We start from the raw sequence: 27,612 nt of genomic DNA on the forward strand, positions 1-27,612 counted from the left end.
GATTTCTTCGGAACGTCGTTTTATACATGTATACGTATACATAATGCTTACATATACGTATCTATATACGTACACAGGTAATATAAATATATTTTTCCGTGTAATTAATCGTATTGCACATGTTGTGTATATTTATATGTAAAAGCGGTAATCCTTATTTTGCAATTTTTTTTTTTCCGCAATACTAAAAAAAATCGAACAATCAATCTAACCGATATAAATATGATTGATATCCGCATTTGAAGAAAAAAAAAATTTAATTTCTCTTCTTTATATCCGAGTATAGGTATATGTAACGATATACATAATTATATTATATACATAATTTATGTGGGTTACACCCGTCTGGTTCTCGCGTATTTGATTCACATATATATATCTACATAAATATACAATACATAGGTTAAATACATATCTCTACTGTACATACGATGCGTGCGAGGGACGAAAATAAACCCGCATATGGAAATTGGAAAAAGAAATAATCAAAAAATAACGAGAAAAGAGAAAAAAAAAAACACGGAGACAAATAATAGGAAGAAAGAAGAAAGCAAGAAACGAGAAGAAAAGAAAAAGAAAAGGAATCTCACCAGACGACACGTGGAAAGTCGAACTACGGGCTCATCGTGATACATATGACGTGCACGCCTAGTGCATATATGCCTGATATTATATACATTTTAGATAAAAAAAAAATACGAGGGGAAATACGAGGCGTATCATATGCGTTGAGAAAATTGTTGGAAAAATCATCGTTCGTTTCTGTTTTTTTCGATTTCCATTTTTCTTTGTCATCAATTTTTCATTTTCGTATTCGTCGCTCCTTCCCTCCGTTTGCTCGTTCGAAAAAATATACAACCGCGTGTATATACATATATACAACGTGCGTGAATGTAGGTACGATTGTATACGGGCGAGGGACCCCCGTTTCCCGCAGGATGTTGCCGCGGTGTGCGTCGCAGCTGGTCACACTGTACCGTACGCTATACGTATACATCCCTTTAACAATTACAATTGTACGTAACGTTGTCAACGTGTGGAGCGCCTATTTATTTCGATATTCCCGCATGCAACGACACGTACATTACGTTTCTCCTTTTCCATTTTTTAGTTATTAATTTTTTTTCTTTTTCTTAAAAGATTCTTAAAAAGGGACAAAAAAAAAGGGAACTCCGAAGTCGTCGTTGCGCGATATTATCGGAAACGAAGCGATATACGTACGTAGGTATACCAGCGACCGGAGAAGCGAATGAGAAAAAACGTAAAAAAAAAAAAAAAACGTCGAAAAAAAAAAAAAGTTGAAGATAGAGAAATCAAAAGCGTCGGTTTCTTTATCGCGAGTGGTTGCGCGTAAGGTATGTACCTGCAGTGGTGTACCGAGAGAAAAACGAAAAGAGGGAACATAAAAATATGGAAGTGCAACGCGCTCTGAATTTCATGTCGTTCCCTTTAACTGGTCTAACCGATCGGAAATATCTGAAACGAGCGTAATCAAGACCCCCTGCGGAGCTATGTACCGGCACATAGTGTCCCATGTATTCGTATATATATATATACATAAGTAGCGAAAAGTTTACGTTCAATTTTTCAACGTGGTGCATAGAGGTGCGATAGGTGGATGCGTAGGTGTGCGCACGGATGCACGATGTAACGTCGAAGCCCGTAAAATTCGGTACATACAGATCTGCCTGCCTGCCCGCTCGCCCGCTAGCTTAGCGTCGGGGTAAATGGGCAAAGGTACGTGTACGTACGTAGAGTAGCCTGCATATATACATATATACACATACATTACGTGTCCGATGCCATTTTTCTACTGCACATCGACACCGACTTCAATCTACGAAAAGCTTTATTGAAAACTAGGTGGGTATATAAAACTTGATGCATCCGCCGTACTCACGTGTGTACCTCCTATACCGGGTGATCGGATTCCGAAACCGGGGCCGATGGAAAAATTTTTCCCCCTCCATTTTATTGTCAAAATTTTCATTTTTCAAACGGTGGGGGGGGGGGGGAGGGGGGCAAAATGGGGTACTCAAGAAACCGTTATGTTTTCAAGTACTTAAATATGCTGATTTTTCTCGTTTTCACTTGTAATTGAAGGAAAATAATCAAATTTCAAGTTGCCTTAGCTAAATTATGTTTTATTATCAGATAAAATGCTGTTAACAATGAAAAATAATGTTTTTTTTTCAATACTATCAAATTTGAAAATGTCAAAATTTTTACCAAATTTTTGGGGTAGCCCATTTTGCCACCCCTACCCCATTTTGTCCCCCCCCCCCCTCCCCTATATATACAGTAAATAAATTAAACGGTAAATAAATGGTATAAATAATATTTCGTATCGGATGTACACATTGCGGAGAAAAAGGAATGACGATTTTTCATTCTTTCGAGAAAAGGACGACAGAATTTTTCGGCACGTGCTTTTCAACCGACCTGGACATACCCACCCACCTATGTATCATCGGGTTATGTACGTACCGCGCGTGTATACATAGCTTTATGCGCTTAGAATTATATAGAGCGTTGGGGGCGAAACGAGCATCCGCATCATCAGAATTTTTTCCCTTTTCCCTTTTCCATGTTTTATTATCTTTTATACATTTTTTATTTTTTTTCTTCTATTTCCCGTCTCCTCGTATTCGTTTTTCTGTTCCAAATGATTTTACCGTGTCGTCGTCGTCGTCGTCGTCTCCCGTCTCCCGTCCCTGTCCCGGGGGTTCGCGGTATTCTTTTATATACGTACGTACGTACATATATATATATACCATATACGTACGGTAATCTGGGATGTGGGTTGACATGTCCCTACATCCTTTTTAAAAATAATTACATTTTGTTAGGTCCGCATCGTATTTACTGCACACAGCGTACGCGTCTCGCGATCGGGGGAAAAACTGTTACGACTCTATATACATATGTACAACGATGTACGTATACGTATACGTACATATATATATATATATATCATCTGGGTTATGAGAAGAGCGAAAATAAAATAAAACAAAAATGATTAAACGAACGTAACGATAATTATACGGATATACACACATACACACATACATAGGAATGTACGAAAGTAACCTCGACGTTCCGAAAAAAAAAATTTGCAAACTTTGTTCCAATTTTACCCTTTTCTACTTTTCTCCCCCCCCCCCCCCCCCCCGTCAATCCTTCGTCTCTCGGAAAATTTTCTTTTTCCTTCTACCGGTTTGTTTTTTTTTTTTTTCTTATTTTTTTCTTATTTTACTGCACACGTTCGAGTTTCGATCAAGTACACGTATATGTGTGTATATATATATATATAATTGCTGCGCGCACACATGTACGCGAGATAAGCAATGTGCAACCGGAACTGGAAGTACAGTCCCAAAAAAAAAAAAATGAAAAAAAATAAAATAAAGGATATACAATATCGCTCCGTACAATAGCGTGACGCACGTAGAATTTTTCGCACGTAAGCAATCGCGGTTAGAGAAAAGAAAAAGAAAAAGAGTTTTTGTAAAAAAAAATAGTTGTCCGATGATATTTTTTCGATCGCTAGATTAACCCAAATAAGAATAAGAATAAGAAGAAGAAGAAGAAGAAGGACGGTTGAAATCGGTTTTACGCGGAAGGAATGATAAAAATTTCCAACTAAAATCTAGAAAAAAGAAAAAAATGTGTCGTCGTTATTTGGAATCGTACAGTTCGATTTGTCACTAAATGTCCCGTAGAGAGAGGGATACGTACGTTTCATACGGGTGTACGTACGTACGTACGTTACGTGGGTACGTAGGTCGCACACACGTTCGACTTAAAGAGATATAGGTACTCGCGTTGTGTTTACGTGAAGTCGATGGGGATTTGTCATCTGTGGGTTGAAATTTCCCCCACCGAAGAAGAATTCTCCCGTTTTTCAATACGGAGGAATATACGCGCACACACGCGCGTACTACACCACACTCATCTCGCACGCGGTGTGCGCGTCCTATGCGTTATAATATTATAGTTACGCTCCGCATTGTGTACAACCGACCGTGTTAGTCAGAGTTGTGACAGGAGAGAATGTGCACGGGTAAGCTGAGGCCGCTGTGAGCGAGCTCGCAAAAATTATATATTCGCCAGTCTTACGCGGTGCACTCGAACGGGCGGGTAGTTCGAAATCGGATCGGATCGGTGAGGCGAAAATCGAAACGCGGAAATCGAATCGAAGCGCGAGGAAAAAAAAATCGTCGCGCCCCCCCCCCCCCCCCCCCCCTCCGGAATTTTGGCGAACGACGAAATCGCACGCGGAAATGCCAGGCGGCGAGCAAGTTTGAGGAATTTTGAAAATTTTGAAAAATCGCGAGTGAAGTTTTGTGCCGCGTAGTTCGGGGCGTCGAACGAAAAAAAAAAATCGGCGGAGAAGAAAAAGGAGGAGGAGGAGGAGCAGAATAGAGATATCAAAAGAAGAAAAGAAAAAGAAAAAGAAACAAAATCAAACAAACAAAAAAATCGGTAAGACCGTGCGACGACACTTGGAGTTACCATCATCGCCGCCGTTACTGGCTTGTAATGACTCGGGGAAAAAACGGAGCCGAGGTCCCCCGCGCGTTGTTGCACTTGTGCACACGAATTATACATGTACGTACGTACGTATCCGGGCCGCGTCGGTGACGTCGGACGGACGAAAAAATCGACGACGATCGAGACTAGAATTCGAAGCCGTCCGAGGAACCGAACGGAAAGAAAAAAAAAAAAAAAAAAAAAAAAAGAGAGCGTCGGAGTTCTCGGGTACATGTGGCGGCGCGCGTTCGTTGCACGCGGTGCACGCGTTATACCGAGCGTAATTGCTGTGAGAAAAGACACCACGTGACTTTGGTGCGCGTGTGTCGCGTCGCCCGGTGTAACGACGACGACGACGACGAGAACGGCGATTTTAATTTTTGACGTACCTCCGGCTTTCCTTCGTCCGGAACCGCGCGCGTAACGCGCCGGACGCGCGAGCTCGACCCGAAATGAGACGACCGGTAAAAATCCTTTCTCTCCAATGACGCGGAATCGAGTGACTCACGACTTTTGAGTCATCGTCAGAGTCGCCGACGATCGAGCGAGATCGAGCTAGGGAAACAACGTTGTGCCACCTGCGCGTACGATCGAAGTGGGCAAGAAAAATACCGGGCGTGAATCGGAGAAAATGATGACGATGACGATCCCGATATAATAACAATCGTCGTCGCCGAGGCGTTCGATGACGTCAACCGGCGATTCAGACTCGAACGGAACGCGAGAAATACCGGAATTAATAGAAGGAGAAGCGACCGGCGCGTCATCGCGTTACACATATCGTGATGATCTATGGGAGGGGAATAGGGGGAATTTTCGGGAGAGACGCGGAAAAATTCTACTCCCTTTTCTTCTCATTCGTTATTACCACCCCCCCTATTTTTTCTTCATCCGAAGGGAAATTCGAACGGCGCGCCGCGTCGTTCCCGTTGTTGTGTAATTATTTTCTATACCGGGTGTCCGTTAATTTCTCTTAATTAGACTTAATCGAGGTTAATACTCCGTAGTTTAACCCCAGTTTACTCTAAATCCAGCACCCCCATCTTCCTTTCGCGCCCGGGTTTAGTCGTTTTAGCTTTTTTTTCTAAGCGGGTTTTTTTTCTTTTTTTTTTTCTCTTCTTCACCCCAAGGTTTTCCGTCCTCCTCGACGGATTCGAGTTAAATAATAAATATACATACACATACACATATACATATACATATATATATGTATGGGGAGAAAAATGAATAATCGTTTCATGCTTACGGGCGACGTAGATTCCATGGAAGTTTATATCGTCAATAGGAAAAGCCGTGTTCGCTATCTTCCTACCGCATGATCGTCGCGTATCCTGTGTGCTTGAATTTATCGTCGGTCAACGTCGGACGTACCTCACGGCCCCGTTGAGGCCGGAAGATCGCTCCTCAGTCCGATCCGGTTTTCTGAAAAAGCGAAACATTGATCCGTTAGAGTCTCGTTCGTAGGTTTTCATTTTTTTTGGACTCGATTTTCCCTGAAAATTGCGTCCCCCGTTTCGCTGTAACGTTTCGCGTTTCTTCTGTTCCGAGTATTTCCACTTGTGGAGCGAATGAAGAAAGAAAGAAAGAAAGAAAAAAATTCCTCCTCCTCTCCACCGGCGCAATTGAACGCTACTCCTAGCTAACGACATTGCTTACCCACTGACTCATCGCAATACGCATCCGATGACTGATCGCGACTGTCGATCGCGAAAAGCGATTTTCACAGAGAGTTGGCACGTATTTGCTTACGACCGTAAGTAGCGTGCGTACACACCTCGCGAACGTCGTGTTTATATTTATTCGTGAGACGTCGGGGAAAGGGAAAAAAAAAAAAGAAACTCTTCAAAATAAACGAGAAAGTATCCGGTGATAAGTTCGTTCGTTCGATACGCACCTAGTCCGATACGTTGGACGGGTTTATTGATTGTCGAGTCGTAATCGCTGTTCAAACTCCGATACTTCATACGTCGCACAACGAAGCAGACATTTGGTCCGTGTGTACCGAGTGTACGCGTTGTAACTCGAATGTCCTTTGGAATTTGAGGCCCCGGGGGCGCCTGGATACCCGCAACCCGAATGGCGGCCATTTTGTTTGAACGTTACGCGGACGGCGGCCATTTTGTTTGCACGTGACGCGCATAGCGGACGACGGCGCCACCTATACCGAGCTGACCACTTTCCTCGAATACGCGGGTTTCTTATGGGAAAAATGTAAATCGTTCCCTAGAGAGAGAGAGAGGGAGAAATTCTCAAATTACGTCACGTCGGGGGCCGATTTTTTTATCAACGTGATTCGTAAATTAAAACTACGGCTTCTCCAAAGTTTCGATAGCCAAAGAGATTGATTTTTCTTTCATCTTTGATGGTATTTTTTATTACTTTTTTTTTTTGCTTTCACGTTACAGATGACGGAAAACTTTGAATATTTACCAAACATGGATGACCGAGTGAGTTTGTTGTCTCAAGTTATAATGAACGGTGCGAATCACAGCATGATCGTCAGCAGCGAAGATTCCAGGTATATTTCTAACGCCAATTAATCACCTGAGTACGATTCGAGAATATTACTTTATCTCAATTGTTTTAGTTTCTTCTCGTTTTCAACGCCAATTTCTCATTTCAAACTTTACGAATACCTTTTTTTTTGTATTCTCAGTTACCTATTCACTCACTAATTTGTCAAATTTTGGTTTTTATCTCACGTCACAGGTTTCCACAGCCGTTGAGAATTTTCGCCGCGACAACCGCAATTCTTATAATGATAACCGGTCTGGTTGGTAATTTTTTAACCATAATAGCACTCTGCAAATATCCAAAAGTCAGAAACGTCGCCGCAGCGTTCATAGTGAGGTATGTATACGCGAGTGAAATAATAATTACGACAATAACGTAATTAGTAATAATAATAATAATAATAATAATAATAATAATAATAATAATAATAATACTTATCGCCCTAGTGTTCGGTTTATATTCAATTTTGTTTCTTTTCTTCTTCTTCTTCTTCTTCTTCTTCTTCTTCTTATTCTTCTTATTATTCTTATTCTCCTTTTGTTCTTTTCTTCTCAATCTTCTCACCGTAATCTATGGTATATACCACATAGATACAATTAGGGACACTCCCTATCACGATGATGTACATACCATACATTTTACGTGTATACACATATGGGAAAAAATCAAATGACGTTCTCATTACCTCCATATACATGTGTATAAAGAATTAATAAAATTTGACGTCAAGATGTTAACATTATTATTATCATCACATCCGTCCCTCGGGCTACACGAAGGGCGGATAAGTTTTTCCTTTTTTTTATCCTTCATTTCGGGAAAGGAGTAAATTGAATTTTTTTTGCTATATATAGATATATATATATAAAATTTGCGCGAGTGAAATTCAATTTGCACACGCCGTCATAGCGGATCAATTTCTTTTTTCGTTTTGTTCGAGCTTTTTTTTTTTCTCTTCTTGTCTTTCGAGATATTTCTCAAGTACAGACACATATGTGTACTGAATTCTATTTACTACCGTATACAGAGAAATATTTTTTGCGATCAATACGCAGGTTGTATATGTATACTATTTTATGGATACACTAAGTAGATTTTTATTGATCCATTCGTTTTATTTCTTACCTTCGATTTTCAGTCTTTGCGTAGCGGATTTCATATTCTGCCTGTTCGTTCTACCCTTCGACTCGATAAGATTCATCAACGCCAGCTGGGCTGACGTGAAATTTCTCTGTCACCTGGTGCCATTTTTGAGATATGGAAACGTCGGTGTCAGTTTACTATCCGTAGCCGCCATCACGGTGAACAGGTGAGCAGAAAGAGAAATGCAAAGAGAAAAGAAAAAAAAATATATATATTTATATCCGCAACGCGACTCAGACTCGACGTCGAATATTCGACTCTATGTCTAATAACGTGGGCGCGTTTCCGAATTCGAAAGTCAAAAAAAAAATCGTTCCTCGTTTTTTGATTTTTTTTTTTTTTCTCTCCCCTCTCGTTTCAGGTACATAATGATCGCGCATCACGGACTGTACGCCAAAGTTTACAAAAAACATTGGATAGCCTCGATGATATTGGTGTGCTGGTGTTTTTCGTACGGTATGCAGGTACCGACGCTTCTGGGTGCTTGGGGTGAGTGGAAAATCGATTCGAAAAACTCGGAAATTACTGGATCCGTGAAAAAATCCTTCGATCTCCCAAAATTTTCCTTTTTTAAAATCTTCATTTTTAAACGATCGTTTCCTGTCGTGCGCAGGTAAATTCGACTACGACGTGAATCTCGAGACTTGTTCGATCGTGAAGGACGCCCACGGTCACAGCTCGAAGGCCTTTTTATTCGTGATGGGATTTTTGATCCCTTGCATCATGATCGTCGGATGCTACGCCATAATATTTTGGGTGGTCCACAGGTAGATTTCGCTCCTCTTATCAATGTTCTCTTCGTTTCTACGAAGACTTCAGAGTGAGAGATAGATAGACGGGAGAAATATTTCGCTTCGCCAGAGTTTGAAAAATATGATTTTTTTCGTTCGTCAGTTCCGAATCGCGGATGAGAAAGCACGCGGCGCCCCCGACTATAAAGTCGCCCCACTCGCCGCGCAAGGACACTAAGGAGATAAAGCAGCGCAGAAGCGAATGGCGGATAACAAAAATGGTATTGGCGATATTCCTGAGTTTCGTCGTCTGCTACTTGCCGATAACGATCGTGAAGGTAGCCGACTCAACGGTGGATCATCCGAGTGAGTGATTTTCGATTTCATCCCTCCGCCATTTCGGACGACCCCCCGGGGGGAAGACGAAATGACGCCCGGAAGACAAAATGGCGCGCGACGAACTCGCGTTTTTTTTCATCATTTTTACGTATACATTTCTGTTTCCGGACAGCGCTGCACGTCGTGGGTTACCTTTTGCTGTACTTCGCGTCCTGCGTGAACCCCATCATTTACGTAATTATGAACAAGCAGTACAGACAGGCTTACGCCGGAGTGATTTGCTGCTCACGCATAAGGGCGTCTCTCACACCGCACGGCAGCAGCGCGCCAGCTCAAAATAATTTGCAACAAGGTAACAACAATCATCAAAAAAATCAACAACAACAACAACAACAATTAAATCTCCAACAACAACAACAACAACGACAAAATCATCACTACATCCATCAATACGACCATCACCGACAGATATCGGAAAAATTAAAAAATCAGATCCACGAAAACTGCGACACGTCCGTCACACCCGAGGTCGTTTCGACGGTCACCAAATTATGACCGATTACATTCGAGTGAAACGAAAAACGATACCAAAAAAAAAAAAACAAAGAAAGCCAAAAAAAAAAACCAAACCGAAAAATTATCATTTATCATTCGTCAGATAATCGGCTCGGTGTTAACGTCGTTTACCGCGATTCTATCGCCTCTACACTCCGTCTATGATAAGCCAACAGCATCGAACAACCGAGAGAAAAAAAAAAAAAAAGAACGACGAAAATCCAAAATAAACAAACGACCAACGAACCGAAAAAAATTTCATTATTTTTTTCCATTTTTTGCTTTCTTCTATCTGTTCCGTAAGTGAAACGAAAAAATTTATTCTGCACGTTTTGTTTGTTTTTCATTTTCTTCTTCTTTTCTATCGTTTTATTGCAAAAAAGAGAAATCAAAGAATTCGAAAAAAAAAAAAAACACACACACACACAGCTATATACCCATGCCATGCACATCTGATATACCTACCTATACTTATTCTTTTTTCTTCACCGATTCACTCGTGCCATATGATTTTTCGTAACGTCACACGACGCTTTAAAAATTTTAGAAACTGAATACAAAAAAAAAAAAACGAAGAAGAAAAATCAAGAAGAAAAAACAGACCTTTTCGCTCCATTGATTTCTTTTCTTCAATCTCCGTACCTACGTTTTTTTTTTTTTTTTATCACAGTTATTATAATTGTTATCATTTATATTTTTAATTAACCAGCTCCGGACGTTCGAGGATCGTTTGTAGAATTTTTTTTCTAGTCTTTTTTTCTTTCTTCTTACAGTTTCAGGTGTAGCTGCCGACCCGAACTACCCGAAATTATTTTTATTAAAACAAAATACGTGAAACGAAAACTCTCTAAGACGTTTGCATGTTCGGTGGCAGTGAATATACCGTTATATAATAAATAGGTATATACATATACATATAAACTAATAAATTCCACCTGTTCTATATATATATATAGGTATATATACATGCAATGAATATCATTAGCTGTTATCATTAACAATATTATTATTATTATTAATATTATTATTACTATCACCATCAAAGTAATTTTCGTTATCACATCGTGCGACGTTAGTTTCGATGTAGCCGAAAAAACGTACGTACGTCGGAAGTAGTCGGGGAACCGCGTAATTTTACCACGCAAGTGTTAAAAGTATTCCAAGTTTTAGACTCCGAACGAGCGCTGGAATCGTCCGTGTCAACGGGCGTCGAGTCGATTTGTTGTGATACGCGACCTCCGCAGAGGTTGCGGACGACAACAATTCGCCGGAGACGGCGGTGGCTACGCTACGCTACGCGAATCGGAGTCTAGAAATTCGAATATTTCGAGGCATGAAAATCGAGAGAAAATGAAAAGAGAAAAAAAAAAAAAAAAAAACATACGAGAAATACTACAATGATGGAACGACTATTTTATGCAATTATGGAATCTTAACGGGGGGGAAGATTTCAAACATGGTAAAATAGAGAGAAAAAAAAAAAAAAAAAAAAAATGGAAAAATTACATGGGATATCGTTTTTGCATGATGAAGAAATGTCGAGAAAAAAAGTGCAGTTTTGCGAAAAATGCAGTTTTGCAAAAAATGCAATTTTGCAAAAAAAAAAGTGCAATTTTGCAAAAAATGCAGTTTTGAACGGCAGCCCGGATTCCGTACAGATTAATCCAATTATTACGTCATACCGTGATCATTTATGCGAGGCACGTTACTCGAACTCTTTTTTTGTGTGTGTTTTTTCTGATTTATTAATCATTTTTTTTCCATTACTAACCAGATCATGCTGCAACGATTAACCGTCTATCCGTTACGATTGATTTTCCGCTTTCTATACATCTCGTTCGATATTTGCTCGTTTTATTTCGTTTTCTTTACAAATCAAAATCTAAACAAAAAAAAAAAAAAATCACCATTCACTCGTAATTTATAAATTTATACTCATTGCAGATCACTCGAGAGATAGCTACAGCAGAACAATGGTGTCCACCGTATCTGTAGCGATGAATCCGATGAGCAATCCTACCACGAGAAATTTGGGAAACAATGAAATGATTATATGAAAATTTCGTTTTCTCGTTTCCGAATGTAATGGACGCCCCCCCCACCCCCGAATCCCTCGCAACGCGAAAAGGGGACTCGGTGGAAGGGAATAGAACGAACCAAATGTCATCTGGAAGATATTTCTTACCAGATCCTATAACAGACTGCTGTACAGTATATTTAAAAAAAAAAAAAAAAAACGACAAAAAACGAGGTAAACAAAAAATACAAACTGAAAAGCAATCACGTTGGTATATATATATATATATATATATATATATATATACGTATACTATACATCATTCACGGATATATAATTTTGAATGGTGCGCTATTTTATATTTTTGTTAATTAAATTTTATTTTTTCCATTTTTTTTTTTTTGTTTTTTTTTTTCTCTTCTTAATTTATTTCTCCATTCGTCGCGTTAAATATTTGAACTAAATTTCACGCACTCACATCACGTGATCTAATAAACCGATCATTACCGTTTGCATGATTATAATTTATTTTTTTAGGTTTTTTTTTTTTTTTTTATTGAAGATTATTCTCAATTAAATATGACAATAATTTTATTCTACTTACGTTATAATTGTTATTCGGAAAACGAGCATAATTACGATATTAGTCACGTATATAATAATTAAGTTGTTATACGAAAGAATAAAATTAATATTTAAGAATAATTAATAATAATGTTAAAAAAAAAAAAAAAAAAAACAGAACAAAGAAATCCAAATAGTTAGGTAATTTTTAAGTAAATATATATATCAAAGGTTAACGTTATTGTATTACGAGCAAAAAAAGACAATTTAATGTAAATATAGTATAGGTATATATATAAAGAAATTTTGTTCGAAAAAAACGACATGCAAAAAAAGGACAAAACTAGAGGTTAAAAAAGTTAAAAGAAATGAAAAAAAAAGAAAAACAATGTACAATCATTATCTCATAAAAAAGAAAATATATATAAACGTATATTTAATCAGAGTAATTCGTTTGTCTAATTATGAAGTTAAATTGACTAAAAAAAAAAAAGAAAAAATTGACGAATGATTTCCACTGCAGCGCGCATCAAGGTAATTAATTATCGGAGTGATATTATTATTATATATTTGGCGTCGATCTATTTTGGGTTTTATTGTACGTATGTTCGAAGTATAGTTCAGTCCGCGGTGCTTCATTTCCGCAAAAACTTTGGAAACCGATATTTTCGGAATCAAGCGGAATGGTAAAAAAAAAAAATAATAATTAGATAGACAGGGAAAAAGGGACGGGGAATCAATCGTCAGGTTTTGCAGCAAACACTTTTGTCGTGAGAAATCGGCCCGTCCCTGAGTCTTATCGAATCACGTATTTCGTCCTCGATTCGCGTTTTGAGAACGGTTTCGACCAGGTAACGCATCGCTTCCTCTAAAAAATGACAGAAAAATAATCAAAGGCCGTCGTCGATCGGGGGGGAAAATTCGGTGAAAAGCCAGTCTTGTACGCAGGAAGAATTAAAGTGAAAAGAAATGGGAAAAACGAAAAGGGAGTTTGCGGCGTGGAAAAATTTCTGAAAAAAAACGAAACGAACGAAGCGCTTCGGGGAGCTAGGGAGGAAAACGCGAGGTCGAATGAAGCGGTGCGGGAAAATCCTGGGAAAATGAAAAAATATCGTTTCTCGCTCGATACAAACCGATGTTCACGTTCTCCTTCGCCGAGGTAATGAACCACGATCCGATGGAGTTCTCTTTGCAAAATTTCACGATTTGCTCGTTCGGTATGGCCGCGTGTTGTATGTCGCATTTGTTGGCCAGCAAAACGATCGGTATACTAGAACCGTCGGGGAGGGTGATTTTCTCCCTGAGATCGGTCAGCCATTTTTTGACCGACTGAAAAGTGGCGACCCTGGAAATGTCGAAGACCAGGGCGGCTGCGAGCCTGCAAAAAATTCGCTGCGATCAGTTTCCTCTCCCCCCCCACCCCCCCGCCGTATTTCTGTTTCCGCATTTTCGTTGGTCGCTTTTCGTTGCGAAGTGCGCGCGTTATCGGGGCGATAAGACGGTTAAAGTTTTTATTTTTCCCCTCTCTGTTTTTACTTTTAAACCCCTCTCTCTCTCTCTTTTGTACTTCTTCGAAACGAGAGGCGACGGAAAACGCTGACTGCAGAGAGCGGACGTTAAACCGCGCGCCGGATCAGAGGGCACTGGGTTGCAAAAAAAAAATTTCCTCTAATGTGTAATCGCTTTTTCAAAATCCATTAAAATCGTAATGTTTATTACTGTATCCGTACGCGTATTTGTAGTAGACTCTCGTCATGTAACCGAATCTCTCGTGGCCCGCGATGTCCCTTCGAACAAAAAAATAATAAATAAATAAAGGAGGAAATATATGTTGGAATACAGAGGGTGGGATGAATTTTCAAATACAGCTGGATATGTATTTTTTTTCTATCATTTTGCAATCGCACTCTCACCATAGTTGCAGATTTATTTTCGTATGAGGATCCCAATCGAGAGTTTTTATCGCAAAGTCGGCGCCTATCGTGATTTTGTAATTCGACGAGAATTTTCCTGCGGATAGAAGATTGTCGTTGATTGAAATTCTCGAGGAACGGTGAGAGGGACGGAGAAAAAGAATAAGGAAGAAAGAATCGAAGGTGGAAAATTTTACCCTCCGTGTATCGCCGGACAATCGCGGTTTTACCTGAAATAACATAGACACAGGTAGATGAAAAACGATGAGAAGGTAGAAAGAAATGATTTCTTGTTTTTTTTATTATTTATTTTTTCTTTTCGCCCATTTCAAAATCGTCGATCGCAAATTTGAAATCGAATCAGACGGAAAAGCGGGGAGAAGAAAGAGAGAAGAAAAAAAAAAAAAAGAAAGACGGGTACGAAAATGGAAGCGCGTTCTTCGGGTGTTCGGTGGGAAGGAAATCGGCGTCCCTGATTCGGAGGAACGTGAGCGGGGGAATAAGGTCGTTCGATTTTCAGAAAAAAAAAACCTCCGCACGCGATACATCCTACGTTCGTTGTTCGTATCACTCACCGACGCCGTAGTCACCGATGATCAAAAATTTGAAGAGGAGTTCCTTCTGGCTGAAATTCGAGAGGACCACGTCCGAGTCCCTCCTCGGTTTTCTGCCGCTCTGCATCGTCGCTGGTCTCTTGCGATTTTTCGGGGCACGGATCGCTCCCCGTCGTACACAAAGATACGCGAAACTAGATGATTCGTTCTAGGTTAGAAATCCGCGCACACTCTCGCCACGATCATTTCGCTTCGAATATTGATAAGCGAGACGATCTCTCGCTTATCCACCGTCTCCTTGCACCGTGTACTCACGCGATATGGTTGCGCGAGCGGACGCGATCCCCGTTACCCGCCTATCGAACGCTGTCGTCCGAAAATCAAATTTTTCCCAGCCCATTTTCCGAATTTGGTTCAAAACCGATTCCGTCCCAGATAGCGAGGAGGATTAGTTACCGGGGATCGCTCGAAATCGGCAATTTTTAACGAACTTTCTTCGGCGTCGCGACGCCGGCGAAACTTGTAAAGTTTAAACAAAAAAAAAAAAAACAAAAAAGAAAAAGATAAGGAGAAAACATCCGCGGCTATAACTCTGGCACGATCTAGCGTTGAATCCGGACACTAAGATCGGGAGATAAAAGATTCGATCTTGAAATGTGTCGCGTACGTGTGCGGGAGCAATTGCGGACCTTTGATCGGAAAAAGTGGAGACAGCTGTAATCTGGCGTAGCCGTAACGCCGTTCGAATAATCCGCTGCTTATCTGCGGCGCGCGTAAAGAAAAATATACATATGTATAACGTGTGTAATACGTATACCGATTTGTTGCATAGTTCTAAATTCGAATTACACAATAGTGACGATGGTTTTTCTGATCAAATTTTTTTTCAAATCAAATTGAGAAAATATATACACATATATAGAATTTTTATCGCGATTTATCGATAAATTATATATAGCTTTATTAACATCATCGTTATATCATTAGTATTTCACACAAATAGCTAATAGGATTCAATCTTCGTAAAATTCAATTAAAGTTCCATTTTTTTTTTGTTTTTTGTTTTTTTTGATTTTTCGAACATTCAAGAACATATTTCTACCGAACACTGATTCGAATATTCGTTAATTAATATCGCAGAAGCTTTTTTTCAACGTATATATCATCGTGTGTGTAGAATGAATAATTAATTGTCGCAGAAAAAAAAAAAAAAAAAATTACGCTCACAATCGTTAATTATTAGGTGTAATGAAATATATCGTATTTAAGTACTTTTCACTTCAAAAATAGATAATTGATTGATTTTAAATAGCCATTATTTCATTTTTCTCTCTACAACGTCGTGCTCTGTATATACAACGGATCACAAAGCACATACGTAGTATCGGTTATTGTATACCGCATATATACATCTACATTAAATTATGTATAAATATATTTTTCTTCGTGTTTTAATATTATAGTTAAATTACATACGCTTAGGTACGTCCATATGCAATAATATATGACGTAAAATATTACCGGTGTTAGAATTTGACTATTCATTTTTTTTTTTTTTTTTTCTATTTTTTTTCTTGTCGAGATTGAAAATTCGTTTCGTTTTTATCTAACCACATTTTCCGCCATTCGTTACAAGTTATCTAGCTAAGCCTTTATCCACTGCTCGACGTACTCGAGGGCGCCTTTCAAAATTTTTTTTTCAGCCACCCTGAGTCGAACGATTATTTTTTTATGCCGAGTCAAAGTCGTCTCCAGAATGGCCAGATCCTCCTGAAACAAGGCAGGTGAGAGTCGAAAATTTGGCGAGAGAGAGAGAGGCGAGAAAAAATCGAAGGGAGAAGAGAAAAGGGCGATGAAAAATCGAAAGGAGAAAAGAGAAAAAGGCGAGAAAAAATCGAAGGGGGAAGAAGAGAGAAAGGCGAGAAGAAATCGAAGGGAGAAAAGAGAAAGACGAGAAAAAATCGAAGGAAGAAGAAAAAAGGGGGAGAAGAATTCGAAGGAAGAAGAGAAAAGGGCGACAAAAATTTGGAGGAAGATCAGAAAAAGGCGAGAAAAAATCGAAGGAAGAAAAGAAAAAGGCGAGAAAGAGGCGAGAAGAATTGGGAGGAAGAAGAGCGAGGGTCGAGAAGAGATCGGAGGAGGGAAAAATTCGGTCTCGGTTTCGCATTCACCTCGAGAGTGGTCGGATAATTGGCGACGAGTAATTTGAGCCTGGCGAGCATGAACCTCCTCACGTTTTCCTCGATCGCCGTTTCCAGGGCGCAGTCGACGTGCTTCAGGTCGAGCACCTTGTCGGAGTGGAGCCAGTGCTCGAGTTCGGCTTTCCGCATGCTGAAAACTCTGAGGAAGGCCAACAGGTCGTCGGATATCGGTTCGATTCCCGGCTTAAGCAGGAACTCGTCGTTAGACGGCAACGCCAATTTGCCCAGCAGTTCGATCCGCTCTTTGCGCAGCGGATCGGCCTTGCTTATGCCCAGGCGCAGCTTGAAACCGTCCTGGAAAAAACGGACGACGGTAGCGGGAAAAGAAAACGACGACGACGACGAAAAGAAAAAAAACAACACCGAAAAAACGCCGCAAGAATTTGCGGAATTTTGGCCAACCTGTTCGTTCTCCGTACTGACGAATCCCGAGTGAACGAAGTAATCGGAATTCGTTCTCGCTCCGTATGCTATAAAAATTTGCTCGCCGGCCTCGAAGTTTCTCAGCGCGTAACACTCGCATTTGTCCGATATTCTGTTAAAGTCCGTTGTCATCTGAAATTCGATATTGGAGAATTTGGAAAAAGAACGGCAGCGCTATCGCGTTTTTTTTTCAAAAATTGATTCTACACCCCGCTGGAACTTGAATTGTTCTTTTTCCCCAGCTCGACGACACGTGAAAATAAAGGCTGGAATTGCTCGATAAATTTTCATGTGTCCGTCGGTAAAACAGATATCTTCGGCAAATATTTTTTTTGAAATTTGGAGCGAAAAAAGTTAGAAGAAAGAAAAAGAGAAAAACAAACAAATCATGGAATAAATTATTCAACGTGCTTCTCATCGACATTACCTTTCCTTCCTCGTGATTGCACATATCCCACATCGGTATCAATCCAAAAATCATTTTAGATCCATCCTCATTCGGTATTCTATTTTGTCTCGTCATTACGGTGGAAACTGCCCAGCTAATGAACGTCCAAATGTACAATCCATAAAAATAATCCGTTCGTTTCCGAAGCGGAGAATGAAAAAAAAAAAAAAACTAATCAATTCCCTCTAGATGTTTTTTTTTTTCATATCCTCAATTTTTTTTCCCCCGACTCCTCGATCGAATGACTCGATTACAAAAAAATTCACACCGTGAAGATAAAATGAAAATGCACATGAAATTCGAAGCGAGGATCGGGAGAGAAGAAAAAAAAAAATCAAAAAATAATACCGTAAACCAAAATTTCAAAGTAGGACACGTGGTTGAGATACAAACACACACACGGTATACACGTGTAACTATGCGATATAAATTTGTAAAAAAAAATACTCGAGACTTTCTATTCATTTCTCTGCGGTACCTACATACAGGTATAGAGATTCGTTCACGGAGACACTTTGTACGCGGTTGTTTGGCGAGAAAAAAGTAGGGGAAGAAAGAAAAAAAGGGGGAGTCACGGGGGGCGGGGGGAGGGGGAAAAAAAGGAGAATATATACCTACATTTTCGAGATATGTAAAAATCGGTCGATTTGTGCATCGCCTCGGGCGATCCGACAAAATCCAAAGGAAGGTTCGGAATGAACCTGACCCAGAAACGTACGTACGACTTATGCTATAGGTATATATAACACGCGGATGCGAGTGAGCGAGATAAAATAAAATAAAACGAATTTAAAAATAAAGAATATATATATATAATAAATGAAACTTGTCTCGCGGCGTCCGTGTGCGTGTACATACGTACAATTGTGTACGTACGTAGATCTCACGTAGCCAGGTGGCCGTCCTTTTGATCGTTGCACGTGTGCGCGTTACACCAGTATACGTACAATATGAGAACTGCAAACGAGACGCGCGACGTGCACTCTCTCCCGAGGGAGATGACGCGAGATATAAAAATGAAACGGAAGAGAAAAGAGGAGAAGAAAAAACAAAGCTCGCTCGCACACACGGACCGGCGGGGATGAGAGTAAAAAATGAAAACGGCCAGGTATGGGGGGAAAAAATGACACTTCGCGACCACGACGATAATGAAAATTGGAAATGATAAAAACTAACTCATAGCACGTGACGACCCCTGTACCGCGTATTCTCGACACGACCACCTATCCCGTATCTCCTCGTTAACGATATTTCGATTATTCTCATAATCGTTACACTTTTATTGCGTTATTTTACCCCCCCCCCAAAAAAAAAAAAAACTTCACACCAAAATAACGACGATAATTTTTACAAAGAAAAAGCGTTTCTTCGCTTCTCTTTCGGTAATACACACGAGTAAATACCTATGTACATCACGTAACGTACGATATACATTGTATGTATATACGCACGAGAGTTAGTTTCGTTCGGGGGTGAAAGTATGTGAACAAAAAAATAAATATCCTACGTACATCTTCATGTGTACATAAATGCACATATGTACCCAAGTACCCGCGTATAGATTTACATATGTATACGGTAGAAACACATAGCAGCTGGACCATTATTTTACATCAGTGAAGATAAAAGGGGGATAATTTTTATCGATTTATCGATCGATTGATTTAAAAAAAAAACCGATGAAAAAAAATTGACGAATTGATAAATAACACGTCTCACCGCGGCACGTTGTTTATTTATTTATTCATTTATTTATTTATTTATTTTTCTCAATCTCCGTTCATCTGCGTAGGATGAATTTTTTTCGAAAATTTGAAATAGAGATTGTTTTGTTTTTTTGATTTTATATCGTCTTTTTTATTTTCGTTAATTGTTGAGGAAATGCCGATACACTACGTATAGTTTATCGCGTGTGTATCTATTCTCCGCCGTTGTCGTAGTTGTTGTTCAAAAAACAGAAACAATAAAGAGTGCGGTGATAAATGTGTAGCGAGCTAATGGACGAGTAGGAATCGAAGGTAATATTTTATTGTTAGTTTACCGCCGGTTTTACACCGTGCGATTGAAATTGCAGCGGCAATAAACCATACGGATATGATACCGCTGCACTTTCTATATACCCAAGTGTACAAACCTAGGCGGAAGTTTCTGCTGGTTTTAACCTCGATGGGATGGCTCTTTCGAAATCTCCTTTTGCGATTCGCATCATCCTAGCGCTATTACAATTATTCATCGCGAATCCAGAAAGATCGGAACACAGCGGCTGGCCCGAAAAATCCCGTAAAATAATCGGAATTGCCGAAAAACCACCAGAAGCAAAACAACCAAGTCAAGAAGAGATTAAAAATAAATAATAATAACGTTACAAAACGAGTCTCCCCATTTATTTTCGATGCCTGCGGAATAATTGTACACATATTGTGAATAATTCGAGTCACACGTGGGGTTGAAACTCGGTGTGCGGAAGAAAAACATATCAAACAAGTTAATCGAATAATTAGTTTTTCGGTAAAAAAAAAAACTTCAAGCGTAAAATTTTGTCGAAAGTGAAACGCTTTGCGTTGTTATTATTTTATTTGATTTTTCTTTTTTTCTCACACCGTCAATATCCATTGTAAACATTTATATAATTCGAAAATAAGAATATTAACATTATTTTATTCAATCGTCACGTGCTCCGTATATGTACGTATGTATAACTTATATGCACATAATATGTTACGCTATCTATATACGCACGTATTATACTATACGTGGTTAAATATTGTATATATACGGCCGCGATTTAACTCGCCGTCGAATAAATGTGTCCAGTTTAGTTTTTTTACTATTTCCTTATTTTTCTTTTTCCTCCTATATACGATATACACGTTATTTTATCCGATCGATCGATTATTTATTTTTTTTTGCATCCCATATACACACGATACGCGATGATGGGAACACGCGAATGCGAGAGATCGAAAAAAGATATACGTCGTTTTTACATATGCGTAGCGTACATCTCTGCAGGCATATAGATATGTAAATACCTACACTTTTGTACGCGTGTACTTCTCTAGGATCAACTTTATAGAAGACGAATTAAGTTTCACCGCGACTTACTTACGCCAGGTGTAAGAGAAAACGGCTCTTCAGTCTGCGGCAAGACTTTACCGGGAAGCAATCGATGCGCTATAGATATAATATACACGTACGTACAATAGGATACACTCGCATGTGAATAAAATCATTTTATTTTTTTTTTTATTACTGCAAAACCCGAAGAAAATTGAAAGAATTTTTTTTTATCCTTATGCGGTTTTTATTTCAATTTTTTTCTCACATCGTCGCGCCAAATTTCGAGACATATCCGTGAGTTTTCATTCTTTTTTTATTTCTCGTTTTTTTTATTTTCGATTTTTTCGTTGCATCGTCGAAAAAAGTGCGTGACCGAATTCCGTGTTGCAGTGTTGGAATAAAAGTGATTTTTGCAAAAAAATAAATTAATAAAAAGTTATATCGAAGTGACAATATGATTGAACCGTGTGTCGTTTGATGAGAGTAATTCTGGTCCAGAGGAAGTTATTTGGTATTTTTTTTTTTTTGCAAATTTTCGTGTATAAGTTGGGGTATAAACATTCGACTTGATGAAACTTGAAGATTTAATATCGTCGATAAACAGAAAAGATATAATATTTATTATTCTTTTGTCATCTGTTATTTATATACACGTTTATTTGAAACCATTAAAACCGAGAACCGAAAAACAATACTTCAATAACTTTCATATGTTCTATTAAAAAGTTTTGAGAAAGAAGAAATAAGAAGAAAAACCCCATAAAATCGAAATCGAAATATGTCAAACTCTGTTTTCTGATATCGTTAGTAAAAATGTGGATGTCCAAATCGTTTTTACTAAAAGTGCTAATTGTTGCAACAACTTTGTGCGTTCTCGTGAATTCGTATAAAATAACTACCGATAAAAGTACGAGAACAATCGAAAGCTATGATCAGGTAATAAGATAATCAATTATAAGATACCCCGTTTTTAAATTCGTACACTTCCGTATGTTTTTTTTTATTCGTTTTATTTATTTGTATTTTTCTTTAAATTCCCACGTTTTCTATTTTCAATTTTTTTATTCTTTCGATACATGTTTTCTGTTTTATTTAGTTTTTCTCTTTCGTCTCGTCGAAATTATAAACCAGAATTAAATGAACTGTACACCTGCGATAACAATGCATGTTAATTACAGGGTATACGTGTACGTATAGTGCCTTACTTTCGAGATTTTGGTTGTGCAATTTTTCTAACAATAGTTAATTATGTAGGTATACTTTCTTTCTGTTTGCCTTCATTCACATAACGAACATCATAACTGTGAGTATATGGGCCTACCATATAAACTTGTAACAATGAATAATCTCACATTTCACATCATAAGTTATTTTCTGATTCTATTTAATTCCCTTTTTTGTGTATTCGTACACTCTATAAGTCTATGATTCTATTTGGACGGTAGAAAAATTTTGTGTCGCTGATCGTTCCAGGGAACAGCGGATCTCCTGGAAGAGTACGCTGTGGATAATTACTCGGATGAAGATACAGAGGGATATGGAGACTCTGATGGGCGGGTGGTGATTGGAAAGTGGAGGAGTAATGGTGAGGCTTTAGAGCCCAAATGGCGAGACGGAGATTCCGTCCCCTTAGCACCATTCTCTGCATTATCGATCAAAAGAAGTGGATGGCGAAAGGAGTACGATTCTAATGAGGATGAAGACCATCGAGTAGGGAGTAGAGGATACATTAATATTCGTCATGGCACTCAGAACTATAAAGAGAAGGAGGGCAAGTTCATCGATAACATAGGAGAGGTGACGTCGTCGACTTTGAAACAACGGGTGAAAACTTTGCAGAATTATCAAAACGAGTATGAGATGTTTGAAAACGAAAACGATAACCCCAGACCAAGGAAGCGAAGGCCTCCTGATAACAACGAATTTCCTGGCTCCTGGAACAATGACTCTCCTATAGATAAAAGAGTGAGCCAAAATCAAGCTGGTTATCCAACAACTAGACCTAAAAATGAAAGCAAAGCGCAAGAGAATGTGGAGCTTAAGACATTTTTGAAAATGCAAGGGGATAATTTGAGTCTTTCTGAAATATTACAGGAGAAAAATTTGACCTTGGCTGACATTTTGAAGGGAAAACCCAACGTTATCAGTATATTGAAGTTGGATAATGATAAGAAGCCGGAAACGCAGGAAAAGGCATTTTCAAATCATCCGGAGATTATTATTGTAGAAAAAAGTGACGAGGAGAAGTCAACGATTTACCAAGAAACGAAAAGTACCAAATTAGATTTTGAAACAACTGTGGAACCTGTAACTAACATGGAGTCAAAACAGAGCGAGAAAGATTCTGTCGATGAGACGAGATATGTTCAAGATGAGGAAATTGATGCATCCGAGAAACAAGCCACAGATACTATAAATCCTTCAGTTGATGAAAAAAAAGAATCTGAGGACTCTAAAGATGAGTTTCTAATGCCATTAGAAAACCGTGAAAGTTTACTTGTAGAAGCAACAACTGTTGGTAATGACAGTGCGAAGAATTCCACAAAGAACGAAGAGGTCGCAACAGAGTCTGGGGAAAGATTTTCACCTGAAAGTAACGACGATGATGAGATAATGGAATTCTCTGACTACCCGTTAAAAATGACAAAGTTTGTTGCCCCAGTTTTTGAAACTACAAGGTTGAACGCGAAGCCAAAATACGTTCCTCCATTACTCGGTGCCATTGAAACAGAAAAAATCACTGATGATGATGATTTCAACGGAACACAAAAAATTAACAATGAGATAAGATCGAGAAATGTAAGCCTGTGGGGTGTAAAAAATGAAACCAACGAAATGGGAGAGCTCAAAACCTCTGATATTAATTCAACCGAAATCAAAGGTCTCGATAAATATACATTTCAGGATGACGGTAGTGAGGAGGACGAAGGGCATGAGGGCACTGAAAAAATAGTTTCAAACGACTTGCAAAATACAGAAGCTGTGATTCCAGATCAAAAAAATTCAACGTTGAATCATAAACTGCACGAGGTTGTTATTCCAAAAGTTGATCCGCAATCGCGTGCAGAAATATTGGAATTATTTAGTTCTGGTTCGAGTGCCGAGAGATTGGAACGTTTGTTAGCTTCGAGAAATATGAGTATCGAGGAGCTCATCGCTTTAAGACAGAGGGGGTCGAGCCAAGTTCATTTTGCGGAGGCATTCAAAGGCAAAGAGCATGCTGCTTCGACGTCGATTCAATTGCGAAAGGCAAAAACCAACCATCAGAAACTTGAGAAAATTCAAACAATCGAAAACCAGAAGTTGAACCAGACGAGCGGAAGCAAAGAGAAAATCAAAGTACCAGAAAAAAAAGAGACCTCGTCGAGTATTAAGAATGTTGAGAGCTCGGCGAACGTTCCAAATAAAACAGTGGATGCACAGAAAGATAAATTTGACAAAGATGCGGAGTATCTGGCAACGGATTTATTTAATCTATTTTCTCTCCATAAAAATCCAATGAAGAATTCTTCGTCTTCCGATTCCTCGCCGATGAATCCTATCGTAAAATCGCAAGAAGTGATGCCAAATATAGGGACCAGACCTCAAGTGGATCTGGAGGAAGCTACGAAGAACTCAACAAAGCCTCTTAATCCGCTGCCGGCGGTTAATAACATCCAAAGAGATTCTGATGGATTTTCTTACTTCACGAGTATCGAGGCAGTAAAATTACCCGTCTCAAATGAAGAGATGGAAAGGGTATCTTCTCTCTTAGAAGAGACAAAAAATTCATCAACCGATCCATCCACTTCAGCCGAGGTCGGGATAGTGGAGGAAATCATGGACGACGATTTAAAATCCATGACAAAGATGTACGAGAGGAACGATTACGAGTATCCCGAAAAAAAAACGGTGTCTAAAGTGAAACCGAGCATAATAGCGAGCGGTGGGATACTGGGAGTAACTATAGTTGTATTTCTGTCGATATTCATCGCTTGTCGAATTCAACAGAAAAAGAAATTCGCCTACAGAAATTCATTCACGAAAGCTGTGTTCCACAACCCCGTAATGACTGCTAGAAAACTGTCAAATACGAGCAGCGTCAACACAATTATGGTAGACGTAGTCGCAACGTCAACGACAAAGAGACCACAGAAACATGACAGCTACGACAGCAACGATTTTGAAGAAAAAAGTGACATAGATAATGATTCTTTGGATGCCAACGACAGCTGGGAAACAATCCCCGATTTCATGAAGTAATAAAATAGGCAAAACCTAAGTAAACGCATCGCTAACCGTTATCCTAATAACGAATAACTCGTGCAGCTAAAAAAAAAAATCAGCATTTTTACTCGCCATGCCATGTGTACTTTATCATCCTTTAAAGGCGCACCCATAGTTATGCAAATTTAAGAATGTTAATTTTCAGTGTATTTACACTTCTAGTTTAAACGTTAAGTACATACTCTAAGTACCTAATTACCTGTAAAAATACTCCCTATCATTGTATAGTAATTGTATATTTATTCGCGATTTTTCAATAAAAAAATGAATAAAAAATGTCTTTTGATAATCAATGAGTATTTACAGATAAACGCAACCTCCTTATCATTACGCTTGAGTCAGAACCTTAGGCACTCATGTTCGGTGACTAACGTCGTATTATAACAAAGATATTTGACCGTGTCTAGCACAGTGACTTGTGAATTCTTGGTACTCACCAATACTCCTCGTAAGTAAAAACTTCCCTCAGTAAGTCTGATACCAAATTCTGACTGCTTTGGAAATATATATTGAAGTAGGAATATTGTCGAGCGATATTCCTACACTGCTTTAAACTGGCTTCTGCAACGACAAACGAAGTAAACATTATAGAATCATCTGTTAGAAAGGTGTCAACTTTTCAATGACTTGAAGAAGTAAAATTTTTACCTAACGTGGGGCTTCCCTTCAGCTCGATCATGTCGTTAGCACTCATATATAAAACTGTGTTGTACTGATTAGGTAAAATATCTAAGTAGGGTTTCCACTCTGAGTTTTCCTTATGCCTCTCGATGAGCAGAGCGATAGCCAGAGCGACGTGAGGCATGTGCTGGACGAGAGGATCATTTTGGAGAACACTGAGCTCCGGCGCCGCAGTTTGAGTACAAAATATCAACTTTCTGGGAATTTCTAGAATCAACTGGCCTTCGGTGAAATTTCTCTCTGCTTTGAGTCCAAAATCGTAGCCAGGAAATTCGGCCACACTTACACCGTCCACATTGGCTCCGTTATCCACTAGCCACTTTACAAAGTGGTCTATCCCTTCAGACCTCTTCGAGGCGTCTATCTTCATCTCCTCTAATCGTTTAACCTTTTCCAAAATAGCTAATATTTCCCCATAATTCTCCCATAGCTGCAGTTCGTATGCCGGGTTACTGCTCACTGTAAAATGATGGAAAAAAACCCATGAAAAATATTTAAAAAAAACTTCATTCATGTTTTCGCCGCATTGTGAAAGCGATTATGTTTGGTATGATCAATAGCCGCTACCAAAATATTCATCCTGGCAAGGTGAAGAACAAAAATATACAAATATAATTTCACGTTGTAGATGATGATTCAATTGTTTACAAAAAGAAAAGGAAATACTAGCCCAACAATCAATGGAAATAAAATTAACTTTGGCAAATAGTTTTTGGTTAAAAGAAAAATAATGAATTGGTGTTTATTAAGGGTTAATAAAGTGGGATGAATTGTCTTCAAATAAAGAAAGGGCAAAAATAAACGGATGTAATTGATACAAGATACGCTGTTAACACAAGAATTTTACGTGTTAAAATAGTATCTAATCGTGTTGTTTCCAACGCCAAATTTGGTGTGGGATGAGTTGGATTCGAAAATTGATATGTATTTTCTAACGGTTGATATCTGGTTTTGTCTTTGGGGTGAATGAAATAAGAAGTGATATTAAGTTGTGCGGTAATATCTTACGGTGAAAAAGTTTCTCGCATTGAACGTTGATCTCGCTCCTTTTAGCGGGAGATATCCTCTTGGGTGGAGAGATCTTTTTATTCGATGAAGGATGCTGTTTACATTTTGCAGAGGGGTGACACTTTTTTCTACCCATCTTTATTTCACGCTTCTTATCAATTTCTCGTTAAAATTCAAACGCATTATAACACTCGATGATCCGAGGGACCAGGAATAACTCAGGGATAAATTGGCGCGTTTAACCCTCTAAAAATAGACGCCTAATGAAACTGCTTCTCGAACTTAATTCTTCTCCTACTTCTTTCTGTGCTTCGTTCGCAGAGAAACTAAACCACATAACCAACAAAGTCAAAAGTACGAAATCATCCCGCAACCGAAACTGCAACCTTTCGCAGGCCATAATACGCGTCCTAGCCATTTGACCGTTGACTGAAATGGAATTACTTCGGACGCTAAAATGGCGACTAAAAAACAATCGAACGTTGGCTGTAAACAACAAATGACAATGGAATAACGAAAATCAAATGAAGCTGCAATCGGACCAGTGAATCCGATTGGTTGGAAACATTTGAATTTTCAAATTCATTTTACTCAAATTATCAAATTTCTAATTCTATTTATTCAAATTCTTACCGCTCACCGATCATCGAAAGTAAAATTTA

General features: G+C 38.9%; 5 protein-coding genes across 13 annotated transcripts in view; 2 read left to right on the top strand and 3 right to left on the bottom strand.

Annotated features, from left to right (window-relative positions):
* The window catches only part of LOC105686273 (G-protein coupled receptor moody), a 25,876-nt gene extending 19,959 nt beyond the window's left edge, over positions 1-5,917 (bottom strand). For all 4 annotated transcript variants that reach the window (XR_007279809.1, XM_048659405.1, XM_048659407.1 and 1 more), the window contains exon 1: positions 5,780-5,917. Coding sequence is in view for 3 of the 4 variants with exons in the window: in XM_048659405.1 (XP_048515362.1) it covers positions 5,780-5,797 (18 nt within the window). In the remaining variant the exon portion in view is untranslated. The remainder of the gene's footprint in view (positions 1-5,779) is intronic.
* LOC105686247 (G-protein coupled receptor moody) lies at positions 4,026-13,099 on the top strand. Of its 5 annotated transcripts, XR_007279810.1 has the most exons (10): positions 4,971-4,997; positions 6,939-7,051; positions 7,243-7,383; positions 8,186-8,356; positions 8,552-8,679; positions 8,804-8,957; positions 9,085-9,287; positions 9,433-9,612; positions 10,589-10,715; positions 11,760-13,099. XR_007279810.1 is itself a non-coding variant. In XM_012400894.3 (9 exons), the coding sequence occupies exons 2-9, from the start codon at positions 6,939-6,941 to the stop codon at positions 11,870-11,872; spliced, it is 1,203 nt and encodes a 400-aa protein (XP_012256317.2). In that variant the 5' UTR covers positions 4,026-4,485; the 3' UTR covers positions 11,873-13,099. The 5 variants fall into 5 exon arrangements, 4 of the variants coding, with proteins under 4 accessions (XP_012256317.2, XP_020708217.2, XP_048515369.1 ...); XM_012400894.3 differs by lacking the exons at positions 4,971-4,997; positions 10,589-10,715 and adding an exon at positions 4,026-4,485; XM_020852558.2 differs by lacking the exons at positions 4,971-4,997; positions 10,589-10,715 and adding an exon at positions 4,027-4,063.
* Positions 12,964-15,646, bottom strand: LOC105686259 (ras-related protein Rab-32-like). Its single transcript, XM_012400914.3, has 6 exons — positions 14,885-15,646; positions 14,507-14,539; positions 14,310-14,406; positions 14,127-14,183; positions 13,530-13,774; positions 12,964-13,264 (listed from the first exon to the last, which is right to left on the bottom strand). The coding sequence occupies exons 1-6, from the start codon at positions 14,988-14,990 to the stop codon at positions 13,140-13,142; spliced, it is 663 nt and encodes a 220-aa protein (XP_012256337.2). The 5' UTR covers positions 14,991-15,646; the 3' UTR covers positions 12,964-13,139.
* A 136-nt stretch (positions 15,647-15,782) lies between these two features.
* LOC105686384 (actin-histidine N-methyltransferase) lies at positions 15,783-27,336 on the bottom strand. The gene is made up of 7 exons (XM_012401134.3): positions 26,951-27,336; positions 25,910-26,401; positions 25,699-25,822; positions 17,915-18,029; positions 17,467-17,619; positions 17,035-17,358; positions 15,783-16,633 (listed from the first exon to the last, which is right to left on the bottom strand). The coding sequence occupies exons 1-7, from the start codon at positions 27,084-27,086 to the stop codon at positions 16,508-16,510; spliced, it is 1,470 nt and encodes a 489-aa protein (XP_012256557.2). The 5' UTR covers positions 27,087-27,336; the 3' UTR covers positions 15,783-16,507.
* On the top strand, positions 21,019-25,550 carry LOC110117018. 2 transcript variants are annotated; one of them, XM_048659402.1, is made up of 2 exons: positions 21,019-21,128; positions 22,469-25,550. In XM_048659402.1, exons 1-2 carry the CDS (start codon positions 21,105-21,107, stop codon positions 25,235-25,237), a joined length of 2,793 nt encoding a protein of 930 aa, XP_048515359.1. In that variant the 5' UTR covers positions 21,019-21,104; the 3' UTR covers positions 25,238-25,550. The 2 variants fall into 2 exon arrangements, with proteins under 2 accessions (XP_048515359.1, XP_020708269.2); XM_020852610.2 differs by having other exon boundaries at positions 21,048-21,931.
* Positions 27,337-27,612: the final 276 nt, after the last annotated feature.

The sequence above is a fragment of the Athalia rosae genome, chromosome 8, assembly GCF_917208135.1.
Source record: "Athalia rosae chromosome 8, iyAthRosa1.1, whole genome shotgun sequence".
In the NCBI taxonomy this organism is placed as follows: Eukaryota; Metazoa; Arthropoda; class Insecta; order Hymenoptera; family Athaliidae; genus Athalia; species Athalia rosae.

Coding starts and splice junctions, on each gene's coding strand:
- LOC105686247 (XM_048659412.1), top strand. Junction 7,052..7,242: donor GTCAGCAGCGAAGATTCCAG/GTATATTTCTAA, acceptor CTCACGTCACAG/GTTTCCACAGCCGTTGAGAA. Junction 9,288..9,432: donor CTCAACGGTGGATCATCCGA/GTGAGTGATTTT, acceptor GTTTCCGGACAG/CGCTGCACGTCGTGGGTTAC.
- LOC105686259 (XM_012400914.3), bottom strand. CDS start 14,990: ATGCAGAGCGGCAGAAAACCGAGGAGGGACTCGGACGTGGTCCTCTCG. Junction 14,407..14,506: donor TGTCCGGCGATACACGGAGG/GTAAAATTTTCC, acceptor TTCTATCCGCAG/GAAAATTCTCGTCGAATTAC. Junction 14,184..14,309: donor AAAATAAATCTGCAACTATG/GTGAGAGTGCGA, acceptor TTTTGTTCGAAG/GGACATCGCGGGCCACGAGA.
- LOC110117018 (XM_020852610.2), top strand. CDS start 21,809: ATGTGGATGTCCAAATCGTTTTTACTAAAAGTGCTAATTGTTGCAACA. Junction 21,932..22,468: donor CAATCGAAAGCTATGATCAG/GTAATAAGATAA, acceptor TGATCGTTCCAG/GGAACAGCGGATCTCCTGGA.
- LOC105686384 (XM_012401134.3), bottom strand. CDS start 27,086: ATGGGTAGAAAAAAGTGTCACCCCTCTGCAAAATGTAAACAGCATCCT. Junction 26,402..26,950: donor ATGCGAGAAACTTTTTCACC/GTAAGATATTAC, acceptor ATCATTTTACAG/TGAGCAGTAACCCGGCATAC. Junction 16,634..17,034: donor ATTATCCGACCACTCTCGAG/GTGAATGCGAAA, acceptor GCCTTGTTTCAG/GAGGATCTGGCCATTCTGGA.